Below are 24,495 nucleotides of genomic sequence, written 5' to 3'. Positions count from 1 at the left end.
TTCCTCCCCTGCCCCCCCCTCCTCCTCACACCTCCCTGCCCTCTGTCTCCCTCAATTAGGGTCTACTCCACTCACTTCTCTTAAGCCTTCAAACTTGTTTGATACTCCTGTTACCTGCATGCCTACTCCTGCCCCCCCTATAATCCTGCAGTCTTTAAGCTCTACCGAACACTCCACTCCTTGTGATCTCCCCCTTAACAAACCCCCTCCATCCTCCTCTTCTTACAACTCTCCCTCGTCTACTCCAGCCTCTCTCCCGGACCCCCTTACACCCCCTCTTCTCAATAATACACCTTCGTGCATTCACCTCTCTCCTTCTGACTCCCGTAACACCCCCCCCAATGGATGCACTTTATCCTCTCCCCCCTCGTTTAATCGCCCTCCATACTCCCCCAGCAACCCTCACATCTCCTCCGCTGACTATTCCATCTCACACTCCCTTGATCACTTCTGCAACCCTCAATACACCTACTACTACATCCTGCACTATCCCTCCTCCTCATTTAACAAACTATTTTCTCAAATCCAATGCCCCAACCACTCCTATCTCCTTGGTCCCCCCTACCCAATGCAACACTTCCCACCCATCATAACTCCCTCCTCCTCCCCCCCCCCTTCCTCTCCCTAATCCCCCTCTCCTTGATAACTCCTACTCTTCACTTCTCCCAAAAACTTTTGATCCACTCCACTCCTCACTTCTTACACTATCACTCCTTAATGTTGAACTTCTCCTTTCGTCCCTTGTTTTAGAACTCTCCTCCCTCAGGTCTGATGTCTCACTCCTTACTAAAGCTCACTCTTCTGAACACGCACGCACATCTGTCCCGTCACTAAACAGCATATCATCACACATCAGCTTCCCTCTCACTTCCCCCAGCAACAGCTCCCCTAGCACTGGTAACATCGAGTACGCTTCACATGGCCCACCCCTCCCTACAAACTCCCTGACCCCACCCAAACCCGTTGAACCTTCCAATGCCCCCCAAACTTACACGGCAACTATGATATCCACTCCTTAACATGCTGCATACTCAATATCCTTGGAGGTTAATTTATCCCCGACCTCCCCCGTCTCCCCCCCTCCCTCTTCGACCTCTAGTCCCCCTTACCCGCAGTCTACTATCCCAGTTCTCTTAGGAACAAGCTGACTCCCCCTTTACCCGACATCACCTAGACCCCCTCAACAACTAACATCTATCCTCCCTGATCCCTCCACTCAATATACTGACTCCTCACCCCTCTACTGCATGTTGATTAACTGCCGATCCGCATCTTGCCATGCGACGGATATTGCGGAAACCATTCTCAATGAAAATATCGACATTGCATTCCTTACTGAAACCTGGCTCAACCCCCACTCAACTCCTATCCTCGATTTGCTCATTCCTCCTGGATATTCCATCATTAGGAAAGACAGAATAAAGCAAATAGGAGGTGGCCTTGCCCTAATCTTTAAAAAGGAACTTAATCTCATGCTAGTTCATCTCCAGGACCCTTCTACCTTTGAATACCTTTGCGCTGATCTTACTGCTCCTGGCTCCCCCCCAATTCGTTTACATACTATCTACCACCCCCCGCAATCCCACCCCATTTACCGAAGAGCTGTCTGATCTTATCACTCAATCTCAGCTCACACACTCCAAGAATCTCTTTCTCGGCGACTATAACATCCACTGGAATAAAAATGATGACCCGTCTGCCATCCTCCTTAAAGATATCATGGACATTACTGACCTGACACAACTCTGCCAATCCCCGACTCACTCTAAAGGCGCCACCCTTGATTCTATTATGACTAGCAAGGATCTGGCCTCTCTCTCAATGATTCTTCCAGTCGACTGGTCTGATCATCACCTTATCCTCTTCACTCTGAACTGCTCTGTTACTCGCCCCTCCCCTATCGGCACTTTACCCTTGAAACATACTCTTAATCTTCACCTTATTCCCCCTGGCGAGTTGGAATCCTCTATCAAAACCCGCTTACTCGTCCCCCCCCCTCTCACAGCACCAATGACCTAACTGAACATTACAATGATTCTATCCTTCAAGCCCTTGATCAAATTGCCCCAATCAAATTTAAACAACAAAAAAACATACCTCCCAAATCCTGGTTTAATTCCGACCTTAATAATGAAAGACGGACCCTCAGACAGTCTGAGCATTCATGGAGGAATCATCCCTCCCCAGATAACCTGATATTCCTTAGAAATGCCAGAGCCAAATACAAGAAGCACATCTTCGCTGAAAAAGCCTCCTTCCTCCGTTCGCAACTTGACCAGGCTAAAAACCATCCCAGAGAACTCTTTAACATTGTTAAAAAACAAACTTCCTCTGGTCCCCCTAAAATACTAGCCACTGTTGAAAGTTGCGAAGAAATCGCCAGCTCCTTTTCGAATAAAGTCAACTCGATTGAACTATCCTTCTCTTCCCCCCTTCCCCATTCCAATCTACCCTCAGCCAACACCATCTCCCTAACATTCCTACTGCACCTTGCTCCTCTTCCCCTTCGTGTCACGACCCCTCTCTACCCCTCCCTACTCTACCCCACCCTGCCTCTATCTTTAAGAAGGAGTAGTTTCTGTCCTGTAACTCCAGTTCTGTAGTAGGGGTATCTCTGTTATAGTCATAATCTAGTGAATAGTCCCGCCCATGTGCGTGGACCCCGGAGCAATCAAAAATAATCTTACAGTGTCGAAAAATGCAGAAATGCACAGACACTTAAGAGAGAATTTAAAGACAGATAATGCAGCCTAAAAAAGGCTACACTGTCCAGTACTTCAACTAGAAATTACACCATAAAATCCACAAAAACAGCAAAGCCTGTACAGATTTCCCTTGCTTTAACAGCAAAATCCCTCAGGAATGATAGAGAGAAGGACCTGGACAGACAAGCCCCTTAGGCTGCCATTATGTGGCTCAGAACAGGATACTGTGCCTTTAAGAGAACTTTCCAGAACTTCACAGTATCCCAGAATGCCCTGCAGGTCCCAGTTACTTTCAGTTCTTTTTGAAGGTGTAACACGCCAGACCTGTAGCATTCCGTACATGAATATCTCTCTCCACCGGGGAGGAGGGCGGGCGCTTATGACTATAACAGAGATACCCCTACTACAGAACTGGAGTTACAGGACAGAAACTACTCCTTCTGTAGTAGGGGATCTCTGTGTATAGTCATAATCTAGTGGATAGAATGGCAAGCCCATTCCCACACCAAGCGGCGGTGGAGAACAAAGAAATTACGCCACTATTGTGCGAACAGATTCCGCAGCGAAGCCTGCCCAACCTGAGCGTCTGCCCTGGCATCAGCGTCCAGGCAGTAATGCTTAGTAAATGTATGGACCGACTTCCAAGTGGCCGCCTTGCAGATCTCTGCAATGGGAACATTACGGAGCAACGCTGTCGTGGCAGCCTTGCCCCTGGTGGAATGAGCCTTAGGTTTGCCCCCTAAGGTCTTATTAGCTTTGTAGTAACACAATTGTATGCAGGACACAATCCACCTCGAGATGGACTGCTTAGAGGTAGCAAGACCCGTCCTGACTGATCCATAATTGATGAACAATTGGTCTGACCTACGAATATCTTTGGTTTTATCCAGATAAAATTTCAGCACCCTCCTAACATCCAGGGAATGCAAAGACCTTTCCGCTGGAGAGGAAGGATTCTGAAAGAACGTAGGTAAAGTTATAGTCTGGTTGATATGAAAATCAGAAACAACCTTGGGAAGAAACTTAGGGTGAGTACGCATAACAACCTTAGCAGCATGAAATACAGTATAAGGTTCTTGGCAACACAACGCCTGAATTTCATTCACCCTGCGGGCCGATGTAATGGCCACGAGGAACGCCGCCTTCCAGGACAGCTGCTGCAACGAAGCCTTATGAATAGGTTCAAAAGGCTCCTTCATCAACCTGGACAGCACCACATTCAAGTCCCATGAAGGCGAAGGAAGCCTGACAGGAGGGAACACTTTCTTCAAGCCTTCCAAAAAGTCCTTGATCACAGGGATCTGGAAGAAGGAAGTCTGTGAAGGGGATTTCCTGTAGGCAGTCAAAGCAGCCAGATGAACCTTAATGGAATGGACATTAAGGCCAGACTGCGCCAGATGAAGTAGCTATGGAAGGATGACATCCTCCTTGCATGTCGTAGGGTCATAGTTCTTGGACTTGCACCAGATGCAAAACCTCTTCCACTTGTAAGCATAAGAAGTCCTAGTGGAAGGTCGATTAGCCTCCTTCAGTATGTCCATACAATCCTCTGGGAGATTCAGATGGCCATATTGCACTATTTCAGGAGCCATGCCGCCAAACTCAAAGACGAGAGGTTGGGGTGCACCATCCGCCCCCCGAACTTCGTGAGAAGGTCCGGCCTGCACGGCAGCTTCATGTGAGGAAGGAGAGACCGGTGAAGCAGGTCCGTGAACCACCACTGTCTGGGCCATTCCGGGGCAATCAGTATCATCCGCGCCCTGGACTGGGACAGCTTGATGAGAACCGCCGGAATCAGGGGAATGGGTGGAAAAGCGTACAGAAAGCTGTTCGACCAGTCGATCCATAACGCGTTCCCCAGCGTCCCCGGCTGGTAGTACCTGGAGGCGAAGTCTCGGCATTTGCTGTTTTCGGCGGTGGCGAACAGATCTACGTCTGGAGTTCCCCACCTTGCGAAGACTTCTCCTAGTACTTCGTCGTTTATGACCCATTCGTGGTTTTCCTGAATCAGCCTGCTCAGTTCGTCTGCCTGAACATTCTGCACACCTGGCAGATGGGTGGCCGCTATCGACAGTCCTCGGGCCAGAAGCCAGTGCCAGATCGCCTGCGCCTCCTGTGACAGAGTGCGGGATCTCGAGCCCCCCTGCTTGTTGAGGTAATACATCGTTGTCGTGTTGTCCGTCTGTACAAGCAGAGAGTTGGTCTGAAAGGACGGATGAAAGGCCTTCAGTGCCAAGTGAACAGCTCTGAGTTCCAGGAAATTGATGTGGTACGTGGACTCCGTCGGGGACCACGTCCCTTGAATCTGTAGGTCTTCGGAGTGCGCTCCCCAGCCCTGGAGAGAAGCATCCGTCACGATAGTCTGAGTGGGAATGTCCTTGTGGAAGGGAACCCCTTTGAGGAGATTCTCCGCAGAACACCACCACTTCAGAGACTGAAGAGGATGTAGAGACAGTCGTATCTTGTCGTCCCAAGATCCTCTCCTCTGGTCCCACTGATCCTCCAAGCACTCCTGCAGCGGTCTCATGTGCAGCCGCGCATGTGGCGTCAGGAAGATACAAGAGGCCATCGAGCCCAGTAGAGAAGACACCGTCCTCACAGTAGTAGATGGAGTCGTCAAAAGAGCCTGAGCCTTCCGAAGGAGTGATAACCGTCGCTCCTCCGAAAGAGACACGCTTGCTGACAGCGTATTGATGGAGGCTCCCAAGTACTGAATGCACTGGACCGGAGTCGGGACCGACTTGGACATGTTGATGTGCAACCCCAGCTTGCTCAGCAGAACGCACGTCATCTGGAAGTGTGCTTGAGCTTCCGAGAAGGAGGAGGCTTTGATTAACCAATCGTCCAGGTACGGGTAGACAAACACCTTGTTCTTCCTCAGGTGTGCCGCTACCACTGCCATGCACTTCGAGAACGTTCTGGGCGCAGACTTCAGCCCGAACGGAAGTACCGTGTACTGATAGTGATTGGTGCCGACTTGAAATCGCAGGAACTTCCTGTGTTTGCATGCAATGGGCACATGGAAGTATGCATCCTGTAGGACTATCTGTCGGAAGTAGGCGAATAGGAACGGGTCCTAGAGGTAGTAGTACGGGACCTGGACCTGTGCCTCCTATGGCGATGTCTAGATTTCGTGGAGGACCTGTGTCTACTCCTCGATCTGTCTCTCCGCCTGGAGCGCGACCTTGATCTTCTAGGTCTGGGACGTTCCGCCGGTTTCCCCGGGGCGGACGCCTTGGGCTTGGGTGGTTCCTTAGACTTAGGAGTCTTCTTAGGAGGAGTCGGAAGCCTGGGCAACGAGACCGACCTCGGTGGAATCGGAGGCGGCTTGTCTGGCACAGGGGCCTAGGTCCTGTTGGAAGTGGCGGCAGAGGAGGCAACGGAGGAGGGGTTGGAGCCCTCGGAGGAAGACCTCTTGGCAACGGAGGAGGAGGCGGAACAGTCTTCTTCGGAGTATACACCTCCGAGTACACCGATCCTGGTGACCCGCCATCCTTTCCGGACTGAGGGGAGCCCCCCACAGTCCTAGGCCTGCCTGCACGACTCCTCGACGTCGAAGAATGGTGTTCAGGCGTCGAACGTAGATCCCTCGACGTCGAGCGCCCCTTCGGCGTCGACCGTCTTCCATGCTTCGGCGTCGAACGGCTTCTATGCCTCGACGTCGATCCCGACCATCTCGACGACGATCCCTTATGTCTCGACGGCGATCTTTTGCGCCTCGACGGAGACCTCTTGGACCGCCTCGACGGCGACCTCGTCCGCCTCGACGGCGACCTCGACCGCCTCGACGTCGACTTCTTCCTCGCCGGAGATCTCTTCTGCCTCGACGGCGAACTCTTCCGCTTCGACGGCGGCCTCGACGCCGAGGATCCCCTCGACGACGACGATGTCCTGTTCGTCGACGGCGATCGGCGGTGTCGCCTCGACGGCGAGCGCCGACGCCGGGCCCGTCGACGCCGATCACTCGACGTCGACGCCGAAGACGACGACGATGAAACAGTCACTGGGTTCGACGGCGGCCTGTGCAAGTCCCTCGACGTCGACGGGCGACGTTTTCTCGATCCAGAGCCCTGGGGAGACTGGGAACCGGCCGTGGACCTCCCTCTCGACGTCGTGGTCAGTGCTACCGACCCAGACGGAGACTGGGGACGTTTGCTGGACTTCCTGCCCCTGGGGAGCCCCCCAGAGGCCTCAGCATGGGCAGATGAAGCCCCTCCAGACCCACCTTGCGCCTTCAGCCTTCTTTCCTCGAGGCCCTGAAGTCTGATCTTCATTCTGTCTTTCAGGGTCCTGCCAGAGAAGCCTTTGCAGATCTCACACTCCTCTGGAACATGGGAAGAGGGCAGGCAGAGGATACACACCTCATGAGGGTCTGACTTAGCCATCTTCCTGGAGCACTCCGGGCATTTGTCAAATAATGAAGGCATATTTGACATTAAAAGAGTGCAAAACACCAAGAAGAAAAGCCCAAAAGTACTTAGAAAGCACTTAAATCGATTTTACAGTGAAAAAAAAACAATAAACCCTTGAAAAGGGAGAGCTCAATGCTCCAGGGTCCTGCTTGCAGGAGCCGGAAAAAAGAACTGTAAGTAACTGGGACCTGCAGGGCATTCTGGGATACTGTGAAATTCTGGAAAGTTCTCTTAAAGGCACAGTATCCTGTTCTGAGCCACATAATGGCAGCCTATGGGGCTTGTCTGTCCAGGTCCTTCTCTCCATCATTCCTGAGGGATTTTGCTGTTAAAGCAAGGGAAATCTGTACAGGCTTTGCTGTTTTTGTGGATTTTATGGTGGAATTTCTAGTTGAAGTACTGGACAGTGTAGCCTTTTTTAGGCTGCATTATCTGTCTTTAAATTCTCTCTTAAGTGTCTGTGCATTTCTGCATTTTTCGACACTGTAAGAGATTATTTTTGATTGCTCCGGGGTCCACGCACATGGGCGGGACTATTCACTAGATTATGACTATACACAGAGATCCCCTACTACAGAACACCCTTACCAAAAACAATGCCTCCTGGAGTGAATTCTGTCCAGTATCTGAATCTACCGTCCTCAACATCGTCTCTAAACTCAAACCATCTTCACACACCAAAGATCCTCTTCCCGCTCAGTTGGTTCAGGAACTCAAACACATCATTACCCCCATCTGGACCAATATCATAAATTCCTCCCTTACCACTGGTTGTGTCCCAGCTTCCCTTCAACTAGGTCAAATCTCCCCCATCCTCAAAAACCCCACCGCTGACCCTAATGACTTTAACAATTTACACCATATCTCTAATCTTCCCTTCCTCTCCAAAGCCCTTGAAAAATGTGTCCTATCCCAGTTAGACAAACATATCACTTCCTTCAATCTCCTCTACGTTTTCCAATCTGGTTTTAGAAAAGGATGCAGCACTGAAACTGCTATGCTCAGTATTACTGATGATATTCACCGCTCTATTGACAAAGGCGAATCCTCCCCCCTTATCCTCCTTGACCTCTCTGCTGCATTTGATACTGTCCACCATCCCACCCTTCTTAATACTCTCAAAGACCGCTTTGGGTTTGAGGGCATTGTTCACCAATGGTTCACCTCATATCTCCAATATAGATCCCAACAAATTAAACTCAGTCACTGCCTCTCCAAACCCCAACCTGTCTCACTGGGTGTCGCACAAGGCTCTATCCTTTCCCCAACCCTATTTAATCTATTCATGGAACCACTCACCCTTATTCTCAAACATGCTAATATCAATTACCACCTCTATGCGGACGACACACAACTATATTACAAGATCAAGTCCCACCTTGACATTCTTCTCCTCAATGATACCTTCAATAAAGTCCAAGCCTGGCTCCATCTTAATCATCTCAAACTGAATCCCAAAAAAACTGAAATCATCCTTTTCACTCCCCAAAACAGTTCTCTGCCTATTCAACTCTGGATCAATGATATCAAATCTCTCAACTGCTCCCTCTCCACCTCTAACTCTGTCAAATCCCTGGGCATCAGCATTGATCAGAATCTTACTCTCATCCCTCACATTAAAAATGCTGCAAAAGGTGCTCTCTTCTCCCTTCTCCACCTTAAAAAAATCAAACCTTTCATTCCAGATGATGACTTCAAAATCGTTGTCCAATCTCTTGTACTTTCCAGAATTGACTATGGCAACACAACCCTTGTAGGCACCCCAAAAGTCCACCTTACCCTGATTAAATCTGTTCTCAACCTGGCTGCCAGACTTATCGCTGACTGTAAACGATTTGATCACATTTCTCCTGTCCTCAAAAACCTTAACTGGCTCCCAATTGAAGGTAGCTCCACCTTCAGATGGCATGTATCACTCACAAAGCCCTTCATCAAAACACCCCCTCTTACCTCTCTGACAAACTACAAAAAGCTGGTTGCTCCAGGTCCTTGAGAAGCTCTAACTCCCTTGTTCTCATCCCCCGAAACTCAAATGTAAAAAGACACAATCACGTGCATTCTCTGGTAATGCCCCTACGATTGGGAACTCTCTCCCCTAAGATCTCCGCTGCAACTCCTCCTACACTCTCTTCAAAAAAAGACTCAAGGTGCTTCTTCTCAACAAATATTGGGGTACCTAACGTCGCTATAATGATTCTTTCCTCATTTTTATTCTCCTCAAACCACCCCATCTCTCGTCCTTTCCTATTGTCTCTCCCCCTCTCCCTCTACCCTTCTCTCTCCTATCTTTCAACCTTCCCCATCTCCCTTACTTATCCCTTAGTTATCTATTTCTTAGTTACCTATCTCTTTCCTCATTTGCCTTGTTTAACGGAATGCCTTTATCCCATGCTAGTTTTATTCACTCTGTAATTGTGTTTCAAGATGTTTACCTGTCTGTAAAGCGCTCTGATACTCCTGGGTCCAGTAGCGCTATATAAAACCTTTTAAATAAATTAATAAATAAGAAAAGTGGTGGCAAAGGGACAAAGGAGGAACTTGCAAGTGTGAGAAAAAAAAAGGCACGGACTACATGGTGCTAATTAAAGAGGCAATTTAGTTGAATCAAGACTATGCAGCCCTGATGTTTGGCGTCCTGACCTTTGATAGTGCCGGCCCTGGGGTTCCGGAAATAAAACTCTGGGCTCCCAGCACTTATTCTTTTATGTATTAAGTGCAGGTTATCATACAACAAAGACTATAAACAGAAGACCATTCCTTAATTCACAGGTTTAAATTTGATGGAATAGGACACTCCTCATTCACCTAAAGTCCAGTACTAACCTATGTTTTTATTTTTATTTGTAAAGCATTACCCTATTCATGCTGTCTGTGACCAGACTGTTCCATGGGGCACACAAACAATGAAAATTTATGAAATCTCTGGGATAAATCTGCTACAAAGAGAAGACAAATAATCAGATTATTCTGGGGAGCAAGACGGAAGTGCTGCAATTAATGTCGAAAGGATAAACATAATTTCTCATGAGAGACAAGAGTAAATTACCCAGGTAATGGTTGGAGCAAGCATACTATATATACCTTATTTTTGCCCAGAGTTTTGAAAGCTCTGTATATGTTAAGCAGAGTGATATGATCTCCCTCGCTGGAGATAAATTTCTTCCTGACTGCTTGTACATCATCACGTCGGGAAGGGGGGTTGTGCAGGACATTGTCGACAGACAGCAGGGAGACTATAGTCAGGACCTCCTCCGTGCAGTGAAACTTTGGAGAAAGTAATATGGTCTGGAAAGAAAGGAAAAAGGAAACTTATTAACTCTGAAGGTTTAGATATATAATCTAATTCCAGAACAAAAACCTGTAAATGCAAGGGTCTTTCATACCACATAACTAGTTTAGAATATACTAAATGTGTCTCTTAGGTGTGGGAACTCGAATATTGCATTTTTGAATATTACTGTCTGTGTTTATATGTAAACAGCCAAGTGCCCCTTTCCCATGCTGTGTCACAGCGGCCTTGTCTAAAATGCGCAGTCCATTTACTGTGACTTTACAGTGGGCGAGTCACCAGTGGTGGGGCTCACCCACAGTAAAAAGGTCACATACAGGTAGTCAAAAAGCAAAAAATCCAAGAAGATTTGATGGGCAGAACCCATTGCCTTAAACGCAATCGTCAGCTGATCCTAACGGGGAATAATAACCACTATGCATGGGTATTCTCTGCCTAGTCAGTGATAACAAATGACGGGGGTTCTTACCAGACACACTTCTTGCCAGCTGGCCGCTACCCAGACACCTTATGTTAGCAGTCTGCCGCCAAGACCACCTACCTCACCCAACCATGAGGCCAACTTTCCCAACAGGGAACCCAGACTCCACTAAGAACCCTGCTGGTTCTAGGCTGGATGCATTTAGGACACTAAGGTCCTAGAAGGACCGAGCAGAACTAGGCCTACCCTTTTACCTGGTTCACGCAACACTAAGCCCACCACACATTCTCGGCTAAAGGTCCAGTGCCTCAAAACTGATGCATTTACACTCGAAAGGTCTAAACCATATCTCCTAGGCCACTGGCTGGTCTCCCTCTGGAGATTACTCAACCCAGTACCCTCTATTTCGGGTAGCTACATACTGGCGATGCAGATGCCTTTGACCCTCACCCACAGTGCTAACGCTAGGATCTATAGCTGTCACCACCCTTTCGGGAATACAGTCTTACCTAAAGAAAGTAATGCCCACTCACAACACTTGGTACCCCCCTAGCAGAGAAGTCACTTAAGATAGGCGCCATCTGGCCTGGTTGTGCCACTGAAGGCCGACCTGCCTTCTGCACCTTGTTGAGGGCTGTACCAACCAGCTAAGTCATCTTAAGGGTCCCCGGGGATTAACACCAAGGCAGTACACTTAAAGTGCACCAGGCAGGAGTCTGCTAAGACAGAAACTCAGCAGCATGTCCCTCTTTGACAGATCAGAGTGCAATTCCTAATAGACGTGGTTTACTGCTCCCACGCCCCACATCCTGAGTTCTGACCTCACAGGACCTACCTGACTGATCACTCAGCCAAACACTAAAACAACACTACTCGAGGGTGTTATTCTTTACTCTCCTTGGGCAGTCACCTACCCTAACACTTCAAGGTCCACTACTAACCTCCTTTCTAGACTCTAGGGAGTCCACCACCCCCACTCATATCTCCTCAGGGTCAACCATTTAGCTCACCTAAGGAACCTAGGGGCTACCACCACACCACCTATTTCGGGAACCATCCTCCTCTGGGCCCACTACTAGGTAGCTCACCCTCTCCACCATATAACCTAAAGGGACTGTGTGAACCAAAACTTTCTTGCACCCGACCCCAACCCCCATTGTGGGAAAATGTCTTGGAAGCCACCCCACCCACCTGGTGTGAACTCCTAAGGGTGCTACTACATCTAGGGAAACCTTCAGCCCTTCCCTTCCAGTGTTTGAGGCCTGTGCCAATGGCAAGAAAAATTCTGTGGAGAGAATGACTAGTTTTGGGCTCCCTATCCGCAAACCTGCACTGCCCCAGACATGCGCGGGGATTTCCAGGAGCCCCTTAATCACCTCCCACACCGAGAAGCAGGTCCACCCCTACACCTCAAATCTTTGTTGTGGGTACCAATTGCTTTACCTAAACCTCTTGAGAAGAACCCTCCTCCTACAGGCCTAGTTTGGGTAGTGTTGGGGTTTAAAGGGATACCATGACTTGGAACAATTTCATGGAAACATTTTTTGAAAGCTCAACCCACCCTCACATTATTTGTAGCCGCAAACCAGTCAAAGAACAAGTTACTACTTGTGTAACGATATATCTGTAAGAGACCTTAGTGTTAGATTCCTTACCTTAGAATATCCCCAGGCGTCAGACTGGATCCGGAAATTCTTTGCGTAGCAGTACCCATGCGCATCGGTAGGCGTCGTCGGCGGCTCCGCGTCTGTCGTCGGCGTCGTGATGACATCGTCGGAGTACTTAGACGCCGCCTCCGCGCGCTGACGTCAGTTCTTATACACAGCTTTTCCGCGCCAGAAACGCAGAGCCATGATAAAAACCAACACTGGTGCCATGAAACTAGGGCCCTGAAAGGGGATGACCTTAACCCTAGATATCGGTTCGCAGAACGGGGAGGATGGGTGGGTCAGTAAGGAATCTATCACTAACTAATGTCTCTTACAGATATATCGTTACACAAGTAGTAACTTGTGCATCTGAAAGAGACACGTTAGTGATAGATTCCTTACCTTAGAATAGATACCCCCGCAATACCAACCCCGGTGGTGGGTCTGCGAACCAATAATCACACCAGAAAGTCCTGGAGGATGGAACGGCCAAAGAACCCATCCCTCCCGACTTGGCTGTCCATGCAGTAGTGTCTTGCGAACTTGTGCAGCGAGGCCCACGTAGCTGCCTGACAAATGTCCTGCAAGGAGACTCCCCGGCCCAGTGCAGTAGTAGTCGCCATAGCCAGAGTGGAATGGGCCCTCAGCCCAACAGGAGGTTCCTTTTTAGCCAAAGAGTAGCACGACAGGATGCACAACACGATCCACAGAGAGATGGTCCGTTTGTGCACCGCCCGTCCCTTCTTAGCGCCCACGTAACCAACAAAGAGTTGGTCATCCACCCGGAACTGGTGTGTGCGATTCAGATAGTATGAGTGCGCACGTTTTGGGTCCAGGCGGTGGAGCCTCTCTTCTTCTTTCGAGGGATGCGGAGGCGGAAAGAAGGTGGGCAAGGTGATGGACTGCCCGATGTGGAAGGCTGCGACAACCTTGGGCAGGAAAGAGGGTCTTGTCCGCAACACAACCTTGTCCGGATGGACAGAAAGGAAAGGAGGTTGAGAGGAAAGAACCTGGAGCTCACTCACTCTCCTGGCAGAGGTGATGGCAACCAGGAAAGCAGTCTTAAGTGTAAGAAGACGGAGAGGACAGTTATGAAGCGGCTCAAAAGGAGCGCACATCAGGTAAGTTAGACACCAGGTTCAAGTCCCACTGGGGCATCACGAAAGGAACAGGAGGGAACATATGAGTGATGCCCTTTAAGAATCTGTTAACAATCGGGGACTTAAACAAAGAAGGCTGATCAGGTAGCCTTAAGAAGGCGGAAAGGGCAGAAAGGTAGCCCTTGATAGTGCTCAGAGCAGAGCCCTGCTGGGCAAGAGAAAGAAGGAAGAGGAGAACCTTATAAAGGGGGGCAGCCTTTGCTATGCACCATGCCACAAATCTGTTCCACCTGCAGGCGTATACCGACTTTGTGGAGGGACGCCTGGCAGCCAGAATGACATTACGGACTTCAGGAGGCAAGTCAAATGGCCTCAACTGTCGCCGCTCAATCTCCAAGCATGGAGGTGGAGACTGAACAGGTTTGGGTGGAGGACCGTCCCCTGCTGCTACGACAGAAGGTCCTCCTGAGGAGGCAGACGAATCGGGGGATCGACAGACATGCAGAGTAGCTCTGAATACTAATATCTTTGTGCCCAGTCCGGAGCCACAAGGATAACCTGGGCCCGGTCGCGCCTGATCTTCAGCACTCTGGGCAGAAGTGGTATAGGCGGAAAGGCGTACAATAGACCGCAACTCCACTCGCGACGAAAAGCGTCTCCGAGCAAGTGCCGCTTTGGAAATTCCAACGCGCAGAACTGATGACATTGCGTGTTCTCTTCTGTGGCGAATAGATCTAACCAAGGCTCTCCCCACTGCTGAAAGAGGCCTTGCGCCACGTCCGAGTTCAGACGCCATTCGTGATCCATCATGCACCGACGGCTGAGTTCGTCCGCCCTGGCGTTCAGGGAACCTGCCAGGTGTTGAACAACCAGGGTCACGCCCTGATGTTCCAGGCACTGCCAGAGGCGCAGAGCCTCCTGGCATAGGGTCCACGATCGCACCCCTCCCGGTTTGTTGCAGTACCACATGGTGGTGGTGTTGTCCGTGAACACCTGCACTACACTCCCCCGGACAGAGGGGAGGAATGCCTTCAGAGCAAGCCGGATCGCCCGCAGCTCCAGAAGGTTGATGTGGCGCCGGGACTCCGCCGGAGACCAGAGGCCTCTGATCTCCGCCTCTCCCATGTGGCTCCCCCAGCCCCGGAGGGACACGTCCGTCACAACTACGTGCTCCGGTTGGGGTAGGGAGAGGGATCTGCCGCTGACCCAATCGCGGTCCGTGAGCCACCACTGCAACTGTCTAGCAGTACCCTCCGAGATCAAGACATGGTCGGACAAGTTGCCCTGATGCTGGGCCCACTGAAACTTCAGGTCCCACTGCAGAGCCCGCATCCGCCACCGGGCGTGATGCACCAGAAGGATGCAGGAGGCCATCAGCCCAAGAAGCCGCAGCGTCAACCTGATTGAGACTCGGGATAAAGGCTGAAAGATCGGAATCAGAGCCTGAATATCCCGAACCTGCTGTTCGGGAGGATAAACCCGAAACTGCGCCGAGTCCAGAACCGCTCCAATGAAGAGGAGCTTCTGAGAGGGACACAGGTGTGACTTCGGCACATTGATGGAGAACCCCAGCAGGTGCAGGAGGTCGGCCGTAGTCTGGAGGTGGCTGACGGCTGTCTGGGGCGAGCCCGCCTTTAACAACCAGTCGTCGAGGTAGGGGAAGACTGAAACGCCTAACCTGCGCAGATGAGCTGCGACCACCGCCATCACTTTCGTGAACACCCGTGGGGCGCTGGTAAGTCCGAAGGGGAGCACGGTAAACTGAAAGTGCTCGTGGCCTACCGTGAACCGCAGGTAACGAAGGTGGGCCGTAAGGAAGGGGATGTGAAAATAAGCGTCCTGCAAGTCCAACGCTACCATCCAGTCTCCAGGATCTAGGGCAGCTAAGACCTGAGCCAATGTCAGCATCTTGAACTTCTCCTTCCGGAGGAAGCCATTGACGTTCCGTAGGTCCAAGATAGGGCGTAGGCCCCCTTTGCCCTTCTTGGGTACCAGAAAGTAGTGGGAGTAACAACCACACCGTACTTCTGGCCCAGGAATGTGCTCGATGGCCCCCTCGGCCAAGAGGGCCGTAACTTCCTCTTGTAGAAGTCTCAAGTGATCCCCCGACACGCGGTGGTACTGCGGTGGCATGGCTGGAGGGGACGCCTCGAAGGGGAGGGAGTAGCCCCTTCGGACGATTTGCAGCACCCACCTGTCCGATGTGACAGTGCGCCAGTGGTGGTGGTGATGGCGAACCCTGCCCCCCACTGGCGTCACATGGGCCTGAAAGCACGGAATAGGAGGGTTTTGAGGCTGCTGGGGTAGGTGTGGACTGGCCTCGCCGTTGTTCCCAACCGCCGCCTGGCGGTTTCCACGTCCGCCACCGCGCTGGATGGTAGTCTGCGGCCCGTGGCTGGCAGGACGTGTGGGGTTGCCCCTTCCTTGGCCACGCAAGGGGCGAAAGGAAGCCGTTTGCTGGCGCGGGGCTGAGAGGCCCAAGGACTTGGCCGTAGTCCTGGAGTCCTTAAAGCACTCAAGCGCATGGTCTGCCTTGTCGCCAAAGAGGCGACGGCCATTGAACGGCATGTCCATAAGTGTGTTTTGGACATCAGCCGAGAAGTTGGCAGATCTCAACCAGGCGTGGCGACGAATCGCCACCGTCGTTGCCATCGCTCTGCCCAGTGAGTCAGTAGTGTCCAGCCCACACCGGATGGAATAACGTGCCGCATACCGACCCTCCACAAGGGCTTGGCTGAGTTTAGCCCGGACCTCCACCGGGCATTCTGGCAGCACGTCCGTGACCGTATCCCACAGAGAGTGGGTGTAGCGGCCCAAGAGGCATGCGGTGTTGACGGACCGCAACCCTAAACTCAGGGAGGAGAATACTTTCTTCCCGTATTGCTCGTACCTCTTGGATTCCCGGTCGGGGGGAGCCGACGGGAATGCCGTCTGGGAATTAGAGGCCTGGATGACCAGGCTCTCGGGGGTGGGGTGGGTAGACAGAAAGCAAGGGTCGCCCGGAGCCGGCGCCTGGCCACGTTCCTAACCACAGGTTGACCTGTAGCAGGCTTGGACCAAGTGCCCAGAAGAACGTCTGATAAGGCCTCATTAAACGGCAGCAGAGGCTCGGCCGAGCTTGCCTGCGGTTTAAGGACCTCAGTGAGGAGGTTAGTCCTCACGGCCGCGACGGAGAGCTCAAGGCCCAAGGCCTTGGTCGCCCTCATCAGCACCACTCTATAAGCAGCGCCCTCCTCCGCAGCCACACTAGGAGGGGAGACAAAACCAGGGTCAGGCGAAGTGTCCAGACCACTGGCCTCCCCAAGGTCTCCTGTCCAGTCCGCAGAAGACTGACACTCACGTGCCAGAGGGTCCTCAGACCCCTTCCAATCCCCCTCGTCACCCATCGCCTGGTACTCAGGCTCAAAGGATGGGGCCGGGTCATAGAAGTAAAAATCTCCCAGCGGCGTCGAATGCGGCGCCGCTCCGACGCCGGACCTGAATCGAGGGCAGGACCAGGGACGGCGTAGTCCTGGGACGGCCCCGGGGGCGACACCCTTGGGGCCGGCGAGGTCGTGAGGTCGACCGGCGGCGACCCGCATCCAGAGCCGGATCCAGTGGGGCCCTGCGGCGCCGGGACCGCGTGGGGACCCAGTCGGGGCCGCTTGGCCCGATGGCACCGCGGAACCCGATGGAGGAGCGAGCGACCTCATGGCCATGAGGAAGTCATCAATCTCCCCCGGCGTCGCGTTCTGCCCAGGGACCGGCAGGTATGGAGCAGGCCGCGACACCTGCGGCTCCGGCGAAGCCGCGTGGGCGGTGTCGCCCGAACCCCCAGCCGCGTCGGCGGGAGTCAGAAGAGCGATGGTGCCTCTTCGACTTCTTGTGCCTCTTACCTGAGGACTTCAAGCCCGAAGACAGATGACGACTCCCGGAACTGTGGTGACTCCGGCCCCGCGACCCCGTCCCTCGACCTCCTTTCGGACCGGGACCTCGAGCGGCGCAGGGCGGACCGCAGAAGCTCGGGTCGCTTACGAGACCGCTCCCGTCTAGCTTTAGACGTCAGGGCCCAGCAGTCAGAGCAGGACTTGTCGTCGTGGTCCGGGCCTAGACAGTGCAGGCACCGGCAATGGGGGTCGGTAACCGACAGCAGTCGGCGCAGGGCTTGAACCCGGGCATCCCTATCGGCACCGTCGGAGTCGATAGACTTCGAAACAGATCAAAAAGGATTGTAAAAAGTTAGTCAAAAATTGACTAGGGTACAACTTTTTCCAGATCTGCGCTTGCTGGCTCGGAAAAAAGAAGAACTGACGTCAGCGCGCGGAGGCGGCGTCTATGTACTCCGACGACATCATCACGGCGCCTACGACGCCGATGACGGACGAGGAGCCGCGGACGACGCCAACCGACACGCACGGGTACTGCTACGCAAAAAATTTCCGGATCCAGTCGGGATATTTTAAGGTAAGGAATCTATCATTAACGTGTCTCTTTCACATACACAGTTTAAACATTAAACCTCTTATGTCTTCACATGACGTATATGTGTTGGGGGGCTTTCCTTTCCCATACCTTCAGTTCACAAGACCAAACCTTTGAACCCCTCTCAGACTTGCACTCCATTTGCCCATTAATGTATAGGTAATGTGGGGCAAAATTGGCCTTATCAAATACTATCAATGTATACTGTAACAGGATACTTTGTATCCCGCAGCTGAACACCAAAGTACGGAAACAGGCCAATAACTGTGTGGCTTGCACAAGTAATGGGTTCACATTCACCATCCACTCGGAACCAAACACCCCATTGTGGTGCTTAACTCTCGCAGGGTTGTGGAGCAGAGCAGTGCAAGGCCTACTCAACGGAGGTGGTGTGGGCTAGTAATCACCATTCGCTAGCATGCAATAATAACAATCAATAATTGTCCAGTCTGTGCTTTCTCTTTAGAAAAAGGAAAAGTACATTTATTACACACATATATATTTAACAAATATACACAAGGCTAGAGAAAATACCTTTGCCAATATTGCGTAATCACCTCTGGCCCTTAAAGGGTCATACTAACAAATCGGATCTATTGTCTATTGACTTGGACAAAGGTTCAAGATCAACGAACCACATGTCATAACATCATCATTTTAAGACCAAATGTAATAATCAATAATTGCCATATATAAATGCACTTATTAATGTTAATAAAGCATATACACTGATGAGTAATCAGTCAACATTATGTCAATAATGCATTAAAAATGAACTGGTCATGTGTCTGTGGGCTTTATTTATTTATTTATTTTGAAAGTTTTATATAGCGCGAACAAGATCTTTGCAGATATCAGAGCGCTTTACAGACGAAAAGAACAACGTGTGAGCATATAGTATTGGGGTGGGGAAGGTACATGTGGGAGCATAGACCACCAGCTACATCAATACTGATACAAGTACAAATACAAGTACAAATAATTGATAGCGTAAACACTCAGGCAGGTCATCAACACGAGTCATGCAAAAATGCAAAAAAGGTCAGTAAAACTGAATGAAACAGCGTCTGTAAATAACATCCCCAGTAATAATTCAAGTGTATTTCGCCATGAGGATAGCTTTTACTTCTTTCTTAAAAAGTATGGTAGAGGAGATGAGCCTGATTTCAGGGGGGAGTGAGTTCCAGATCCTGGGTGCCATTCCAGAGAAGGAGCGTTTATACGTTTTTTCCTTACGGAATCTTTGGGGCTTTAGCAGGAGATTGTTTGTGCCTCTAGTGATTCTAGAGCCTCCGGAAATCGACAGCTTTTGGGCGAGGTATCCAGGTGAGCTCATGTGGACAGCCTTGTGCGTGATGCAGGCGATTTTCAAATGAATTCTGGCTTCAAAAGGTAGCCAGTTCAGGGCTCTCAGGTCAGGGGAAATGTGTGAGTGTTTTCTTGATCCGGTGATGAGTCTCGCTGCAGCGTTTAGAGAAGCTCTTATGGGTGCCGTGGTAGTTAGGGGGAGACCGCAGAGGGCGATGCTGCCGTAATCTATTCGAGGGATGACTAGAGCTTGTACCGCAGTTTGGAAATCTTTGGCTGGAAGGAAGGGTTTGAGTTTCCTTAAGGTATTGATCTGGTAGTTCGCGCCTTTAGTTGCTTTGTTGATGTGTTCCTGCATGTTGAGGTTGGTGTCAAGTGTTATGCCTAGAGATTTTGCTGAGTCTACAATGGTGGGATGAACATTGAGTGCGGTTAAGTGTTTAAGCCAGATTTGAGTGGTAGTGATCTTCGCAGGAGGTGAGATCAAGAGGAACTCTGTTTTAAGAGCATTGAGCTTGAGATGATTAGCGGCCAACCATGCTTGGGTGCTTCTGATCGTTGAATTCAAGAGCATAATGTCTTTGGTTGATTGTACTTTGAGATAAAGTTGGGTGTCATCGGCATACATGTGGAATTGAACATTGGATGCTTGTAGCAAGGTGGTGAGAGGTTCCATGACTAGGTTAAACAAAGTTGGGGATAGGGAGGATCCTTGTGGGACGCCTAGCGATACCGGTATTGGAGAAGACATCAAGTTGTTACTCTTGAATTTCTGCGTTCTGTTGTGTAGAAAGGACGTGAACCACTTGAGCACAGTTCCAGATATACCCATTCTTGTGTTTAATAGATCAAGTAGGTTCTCATGTTTGACGGTGTCGAATGCAGAGGAGAGATCCAGAAGGATAAGGAGGCAGGTATCGTTTTGATCTAGGATTTGGAGGGCGTCGTCAATTATGTGTATCATAGCAGTTTCTGTGCTGTGGTCCGCTCTGAAGCCTGATTGATGAGTGTTGAGTAGATCAAACTGATTAATGTGATTAGTCAATTGGGTTTGTGCGCATTTTTCCAGTAGTTTGGCAAGAGTCGGAATATTGGTAATGGGACGGTAGTTATTTAGATCAGAGGGGTCGGCTGTAGGTTTCTTTAGTAGAGGTGTGACTTGTCCAACTTTGAGGGAGTCGGGAATGGTCCCTTGTTGAAGAGAGCTGTTGATGATTTTAGTCCAAAGTGGGAGTGGCGACGGGGTAAGGTCTTTGACAGCGTTGGCAGGAAGGGGGTCCGAGAGGTGATTGGCTGGTTTCACAGTACTGAGCAGTCTACCAATTTCTTCTTCCGAGTAGGTGGCAAAGGATGACCATGTAGCATTGTTTTTTGGTTCAGCGGGTGCTGTGCAGAGCGGTTTGGGATAGAGACTTACGTCAATGAGGAGATCGATCTTTATGTTGTCTGTTTTTTGGATAAAGAAAGAGGCTAAGTCTTCACAGGAGGGTGCTTCGCCCAGAGTACTGAGTGGTTGGGGTTGATCCTTGGATTGCGTTCTGATTAGCTCAAACAGCTTTCTCGGGCGATTTTTGGCTTGGTCAAGCTGACGGCTGAAGAAATCCGATTTTGTGCGTTTTATTTTCCTGAAGTAGGCATTTCTCTTTTTCTTCAGCGTTTTTAGGTGCAGTGCAGAGGGAGCTGATCTCCAGGTGCGCTCTGCCATTCGCATGGCCCGTCTATCGTCGTTGAGACTCCCGTTGTACCAAGGATTGGACATTTTTGCGGATGCTCTTTTTAGCTGCATATGTGCAGCTTCATTAACTAAAGAGGTCATAGCGTTGAGATAGTGATCCGTCAAGGCTTGGACATCCGCAACGCCAGTGGGAGGGAGTAATATATTGCAGCTGTTGGGAGGTAGAGAGTTTGGGTTGAGTTTTTTCAAGTCTCTTTTCCAGACTTTGGGTTTGAAGGATTGAACCGGGTTAAATTTGACTTTTTCGTCGATGAAGAACGTGACAATGTGATGATCTGACCAGTCACAGGGTTTGATAGATTCGAGCTGGATAGAGTCTTCTTTGGCGATGATAAGGTCGATGATAGAGCCTTTCTCGTGGGTCGGGCTGTTGCATATTTGGGTGAGGTCAAGGGCGTCAAGGAAGTTTTTAAGACTATTCCCCACCGCGTCATTATGATCGTTCCAGTGGAGGTTAAAGTCACCAAGGTATATTTGTGTGGGTTGTCGCCCCGAATTGGTGGTGATCAAATCCATAATTTGTTGCGCGAAGGTAAAGTTGTCCCCTGGTGGATGGTAAATGCCGTGGAGAGAGCATATCGGTTTGCCCTCACTGATAATATCAAGGCAAATGTATTCACAGGAGGTTGGGGAGGGTTGGGAGGGAGAGGTTACTTTCTTGACAGAGAGGTTGCTCCTGTGTATACATGCGATTCCCCCACCTTTTTGACCAACCCTGTCTAATCTGGTGATGTGGTAGTTGGGGGGAACTAGTATGTCCAGTATGGGTGTGGAAGATTCAGTTAACCAGGTTTCAGTCATGATGATTAGGTCTATGTCCAGTGATAAGATGAGATCAGCGATTGCAGAGGAGTGCCTAGAGGCCGATCTGCAGTTGAGGAGGGTGCATTTGAGACGGGGTGTGTCGAGGGTGGAAGGGGGTTCTAGAGAGAGGGGGACTTTTCTCAGGTTACTAAGGATAGAGATTCTGTTGTTTTGCGTGGGGGTCTAAGGGGATTTGGATGAATCGTTGGAATGGCGCGGAGGGTGGAGGGTATGTTGTTAAGGGGAGCTGGGTCGTAGGAGCGGAGGAGGGTGACTGTGTCGAGGTCCGATAGTGTGTTGCAGGTACGATGGGGACGGTTTTCCCGATTGCGAACAGGGATGGAGATCCAGTGCGGGGGGCGTTGAGTGCGAGAGTCAGCCGCCCGAGTGGAGGTCCTGTTAGGAAGGGTGGTGCTGGTGAAGGCGGGTGTGGGGTGTCCGGGATGTGTGCAGAGTAATTGTTTGATGATGTGAATGTCTAGTTTGAGCTTGAGGAGGGTGGTGGGTGAGGAGTGACTGGAATGCGAGCGGAGTAATTGTTTGATGATGTGAATGTCTTCTTTGAGCTGGAGGAGGGAGGCCATAACGTGGTCTGATGTGGGATTTGTGTTGGTGCTGGGTTTTGGAGGGTTTGGGGAGGATGACATAGAATGGAGGAGGGTATTGGTGGTAGGTGGAGAGTGCATAGTGGAGGATGGGCGTAAGTTAGCTGTGATGGGGGCGCATGTGGGGTAATGGGGGAGTGTCATTGTATGAGGTTCTTTTTTGCGGAGGCGGAGTTGAATTGATAGTGGCGTGCTCAGAATTATTAGCTAATGTGTGGAAGTGGGGGCTACGAGTTGGGGGGGATAACGGGTGGGGATTGTCTGTGTGCGTGTCGGTCTGGAGCTGACCTCGGTTGGGCAGCTTGTGGGTGGAAGCTGTGTTGTCATGGGTGAAAAGAATGGGAGTGTGGGCTGGAGACAGGGGGGAGGGGGTACGGTTGGTGAATATGGGTGACAGATCTATGTCTGTGATTGAGGGGTGTGAGGTATCTATCATAGGTGGGTGTATGTCTAAGGTGCTGATGGTAGAGGAGAGGTGCATGTCCATTTGGGGCTGAGGTATGCTAGAGGCGCGGTAGTTGGGGGTTGTGGTGTCAGGGGAGAGAGGAGTGTGAGTGGTATGAATGGAGGTCAGGGTGTTGGTGGGACGGTAGGGGGTGCGGCTGGTGTATGTCGGGGAGAGATCTAAGTCAGTGATTGAGGGGTTAGTATGAATGGGTGTCATGGCGTTGGTGAGGCTGGAGGGGGTGCTGCTGGTGTGTGTCGGGGAGAGATCTAAGTCTGTGATTGAGGAGTGTGAGGTCGTTACAGTAGGTGGGTGGACGACGACGGTGCCGGTGGTGGAGGAGAGGTGCGTGTCGTTTAGGGACTGAGCTGTGTTAGCATCGTTATGGTTGGGGGCTGTGAAGTCAAGGGTGATCGGACTGAGTGGGGTCCGCGGATTGGAAAGGTGCTGTAAGAAAGTATGGAACAGGTTGTCTAGTAGTTCCAGGTTCCTGTCTGTGGATTGGATTAGGACAATCCCGTTGTTGTAGATAGTGATGGACGTTCTGCCTGGGAAGAGTTGGGATGGTGTGATGGAGTGTTTGGCCATGAGCGGATTTCCTGGAATTGGATACGGTGAGTAAAGAGAGGAACGTTTTCCTCCATTGGGCTCTGCGTGCGGTGTGGAAGATGATATCAATGTTTATGGCACCATTAACCGGTGAGTGGTAGGTGTCTGCAAAGGGTATTTCCGGGTGGGACCTCAAAAGGTTGTGTTTAAAGCGTTTAGCGGCTTTTTTGGTGAGTGTGGGTGGGTAGTTGATTCTGTGTGTGTGCTTGCCGATGAGCTCCATGATGGGGTGACAGAGTCAGTAGGTGTGGGAGGGTGCTCAGTAATCGCTGGTTGCATGGAGTGAGAGTGACACTAGTGGGCAGCCAGTGTGTATGCGATAGTAGTCAATGCAACCAGGGATAAGATCTGTATTGGGTGCGTATTGCACTGATGTAGAGTGCACAATAATGATAAACTGGTGCAGAATGCAAACACATACACTAAAACCCAATTGCACGTGACAACAGATGCACAGAAGTAGGGTGCACAGTAATGATAAACTGGTGCAGAATACAAACACATACACTAATACCCAATTGCATGTAAGAGCAGTGGCATTAATGAACAGCCCGAGTATGTGATGTTTATATATACACACTCTCAAATCATGAAAACGTAATCTTAAAAACAGACCCTAGAGAGCATCAAATTCTTATTGCATAAGATGCAACCATAGACTCAGCCCCTAGTGGGTGCTGTACAACATGTACCTTCTTTTATACACCTTCTGGCCACAATAACTGTAGCCTGAAGCTTAGCATCCAGAAGGCGCTGCGCTGCCAGAAGGCGCTGCGCTCCCAGCTGAAGAGCAACTGCTCTACCCTGGGAGTGTTTAAAAAGCAAAAGAAATTGTGGGATAGTCGGTCTTTACTTGACCCTTCAAACATAGAGTCTGTATTATTGTTAAAATTCTTTTGGGGTAACAGCAACACTCCCCACACTCCGTTTTAGGTAGATGGTGGTGGTTCTA

General features: G+C 50.6%; 1 protein-coding gene across 1 annotated transcript in view; it reads right to left on the bottom strand.

The window, feature by feature from the left end:
• Positions 1-24,495, bottom strand: part of DHX33 (DEAH-box helicase 33) — a 193,922-nt gene that overhangs the window by 15,040 nt on the left and 154,387 nt on the right. Inside the window, exon 10 of the mRNA XM_078679696.1 lies at positions 10,199-10,402. Within this exon, the coding sequence (XP_078535822.1) occupies positions 10,199-10,402 (204 nt within the window). The remainder of the gene's footprint in view (positions 1-10,198; positions 10,403-24,495) is intronic.

Source organism: Lissotriton helveticus, chromosome 3_1, assembly GCF_964261635.1.
Source record: "Lissotriton helveticus chromosome 3_1, aLisHel1.1, whole genome shotgun sequence".
Classification (NCBI taxonomy): Eukaryota; Metazoa; Chordata; class Amphibia; order Caudata; family Salamandridae; genus Lissotriton; species Lissotriton helveticus.
Note: the sequence above shows the minus strand (reverse complement) of the source record. Positions and strands in the feature narration are given on the sequence as shown.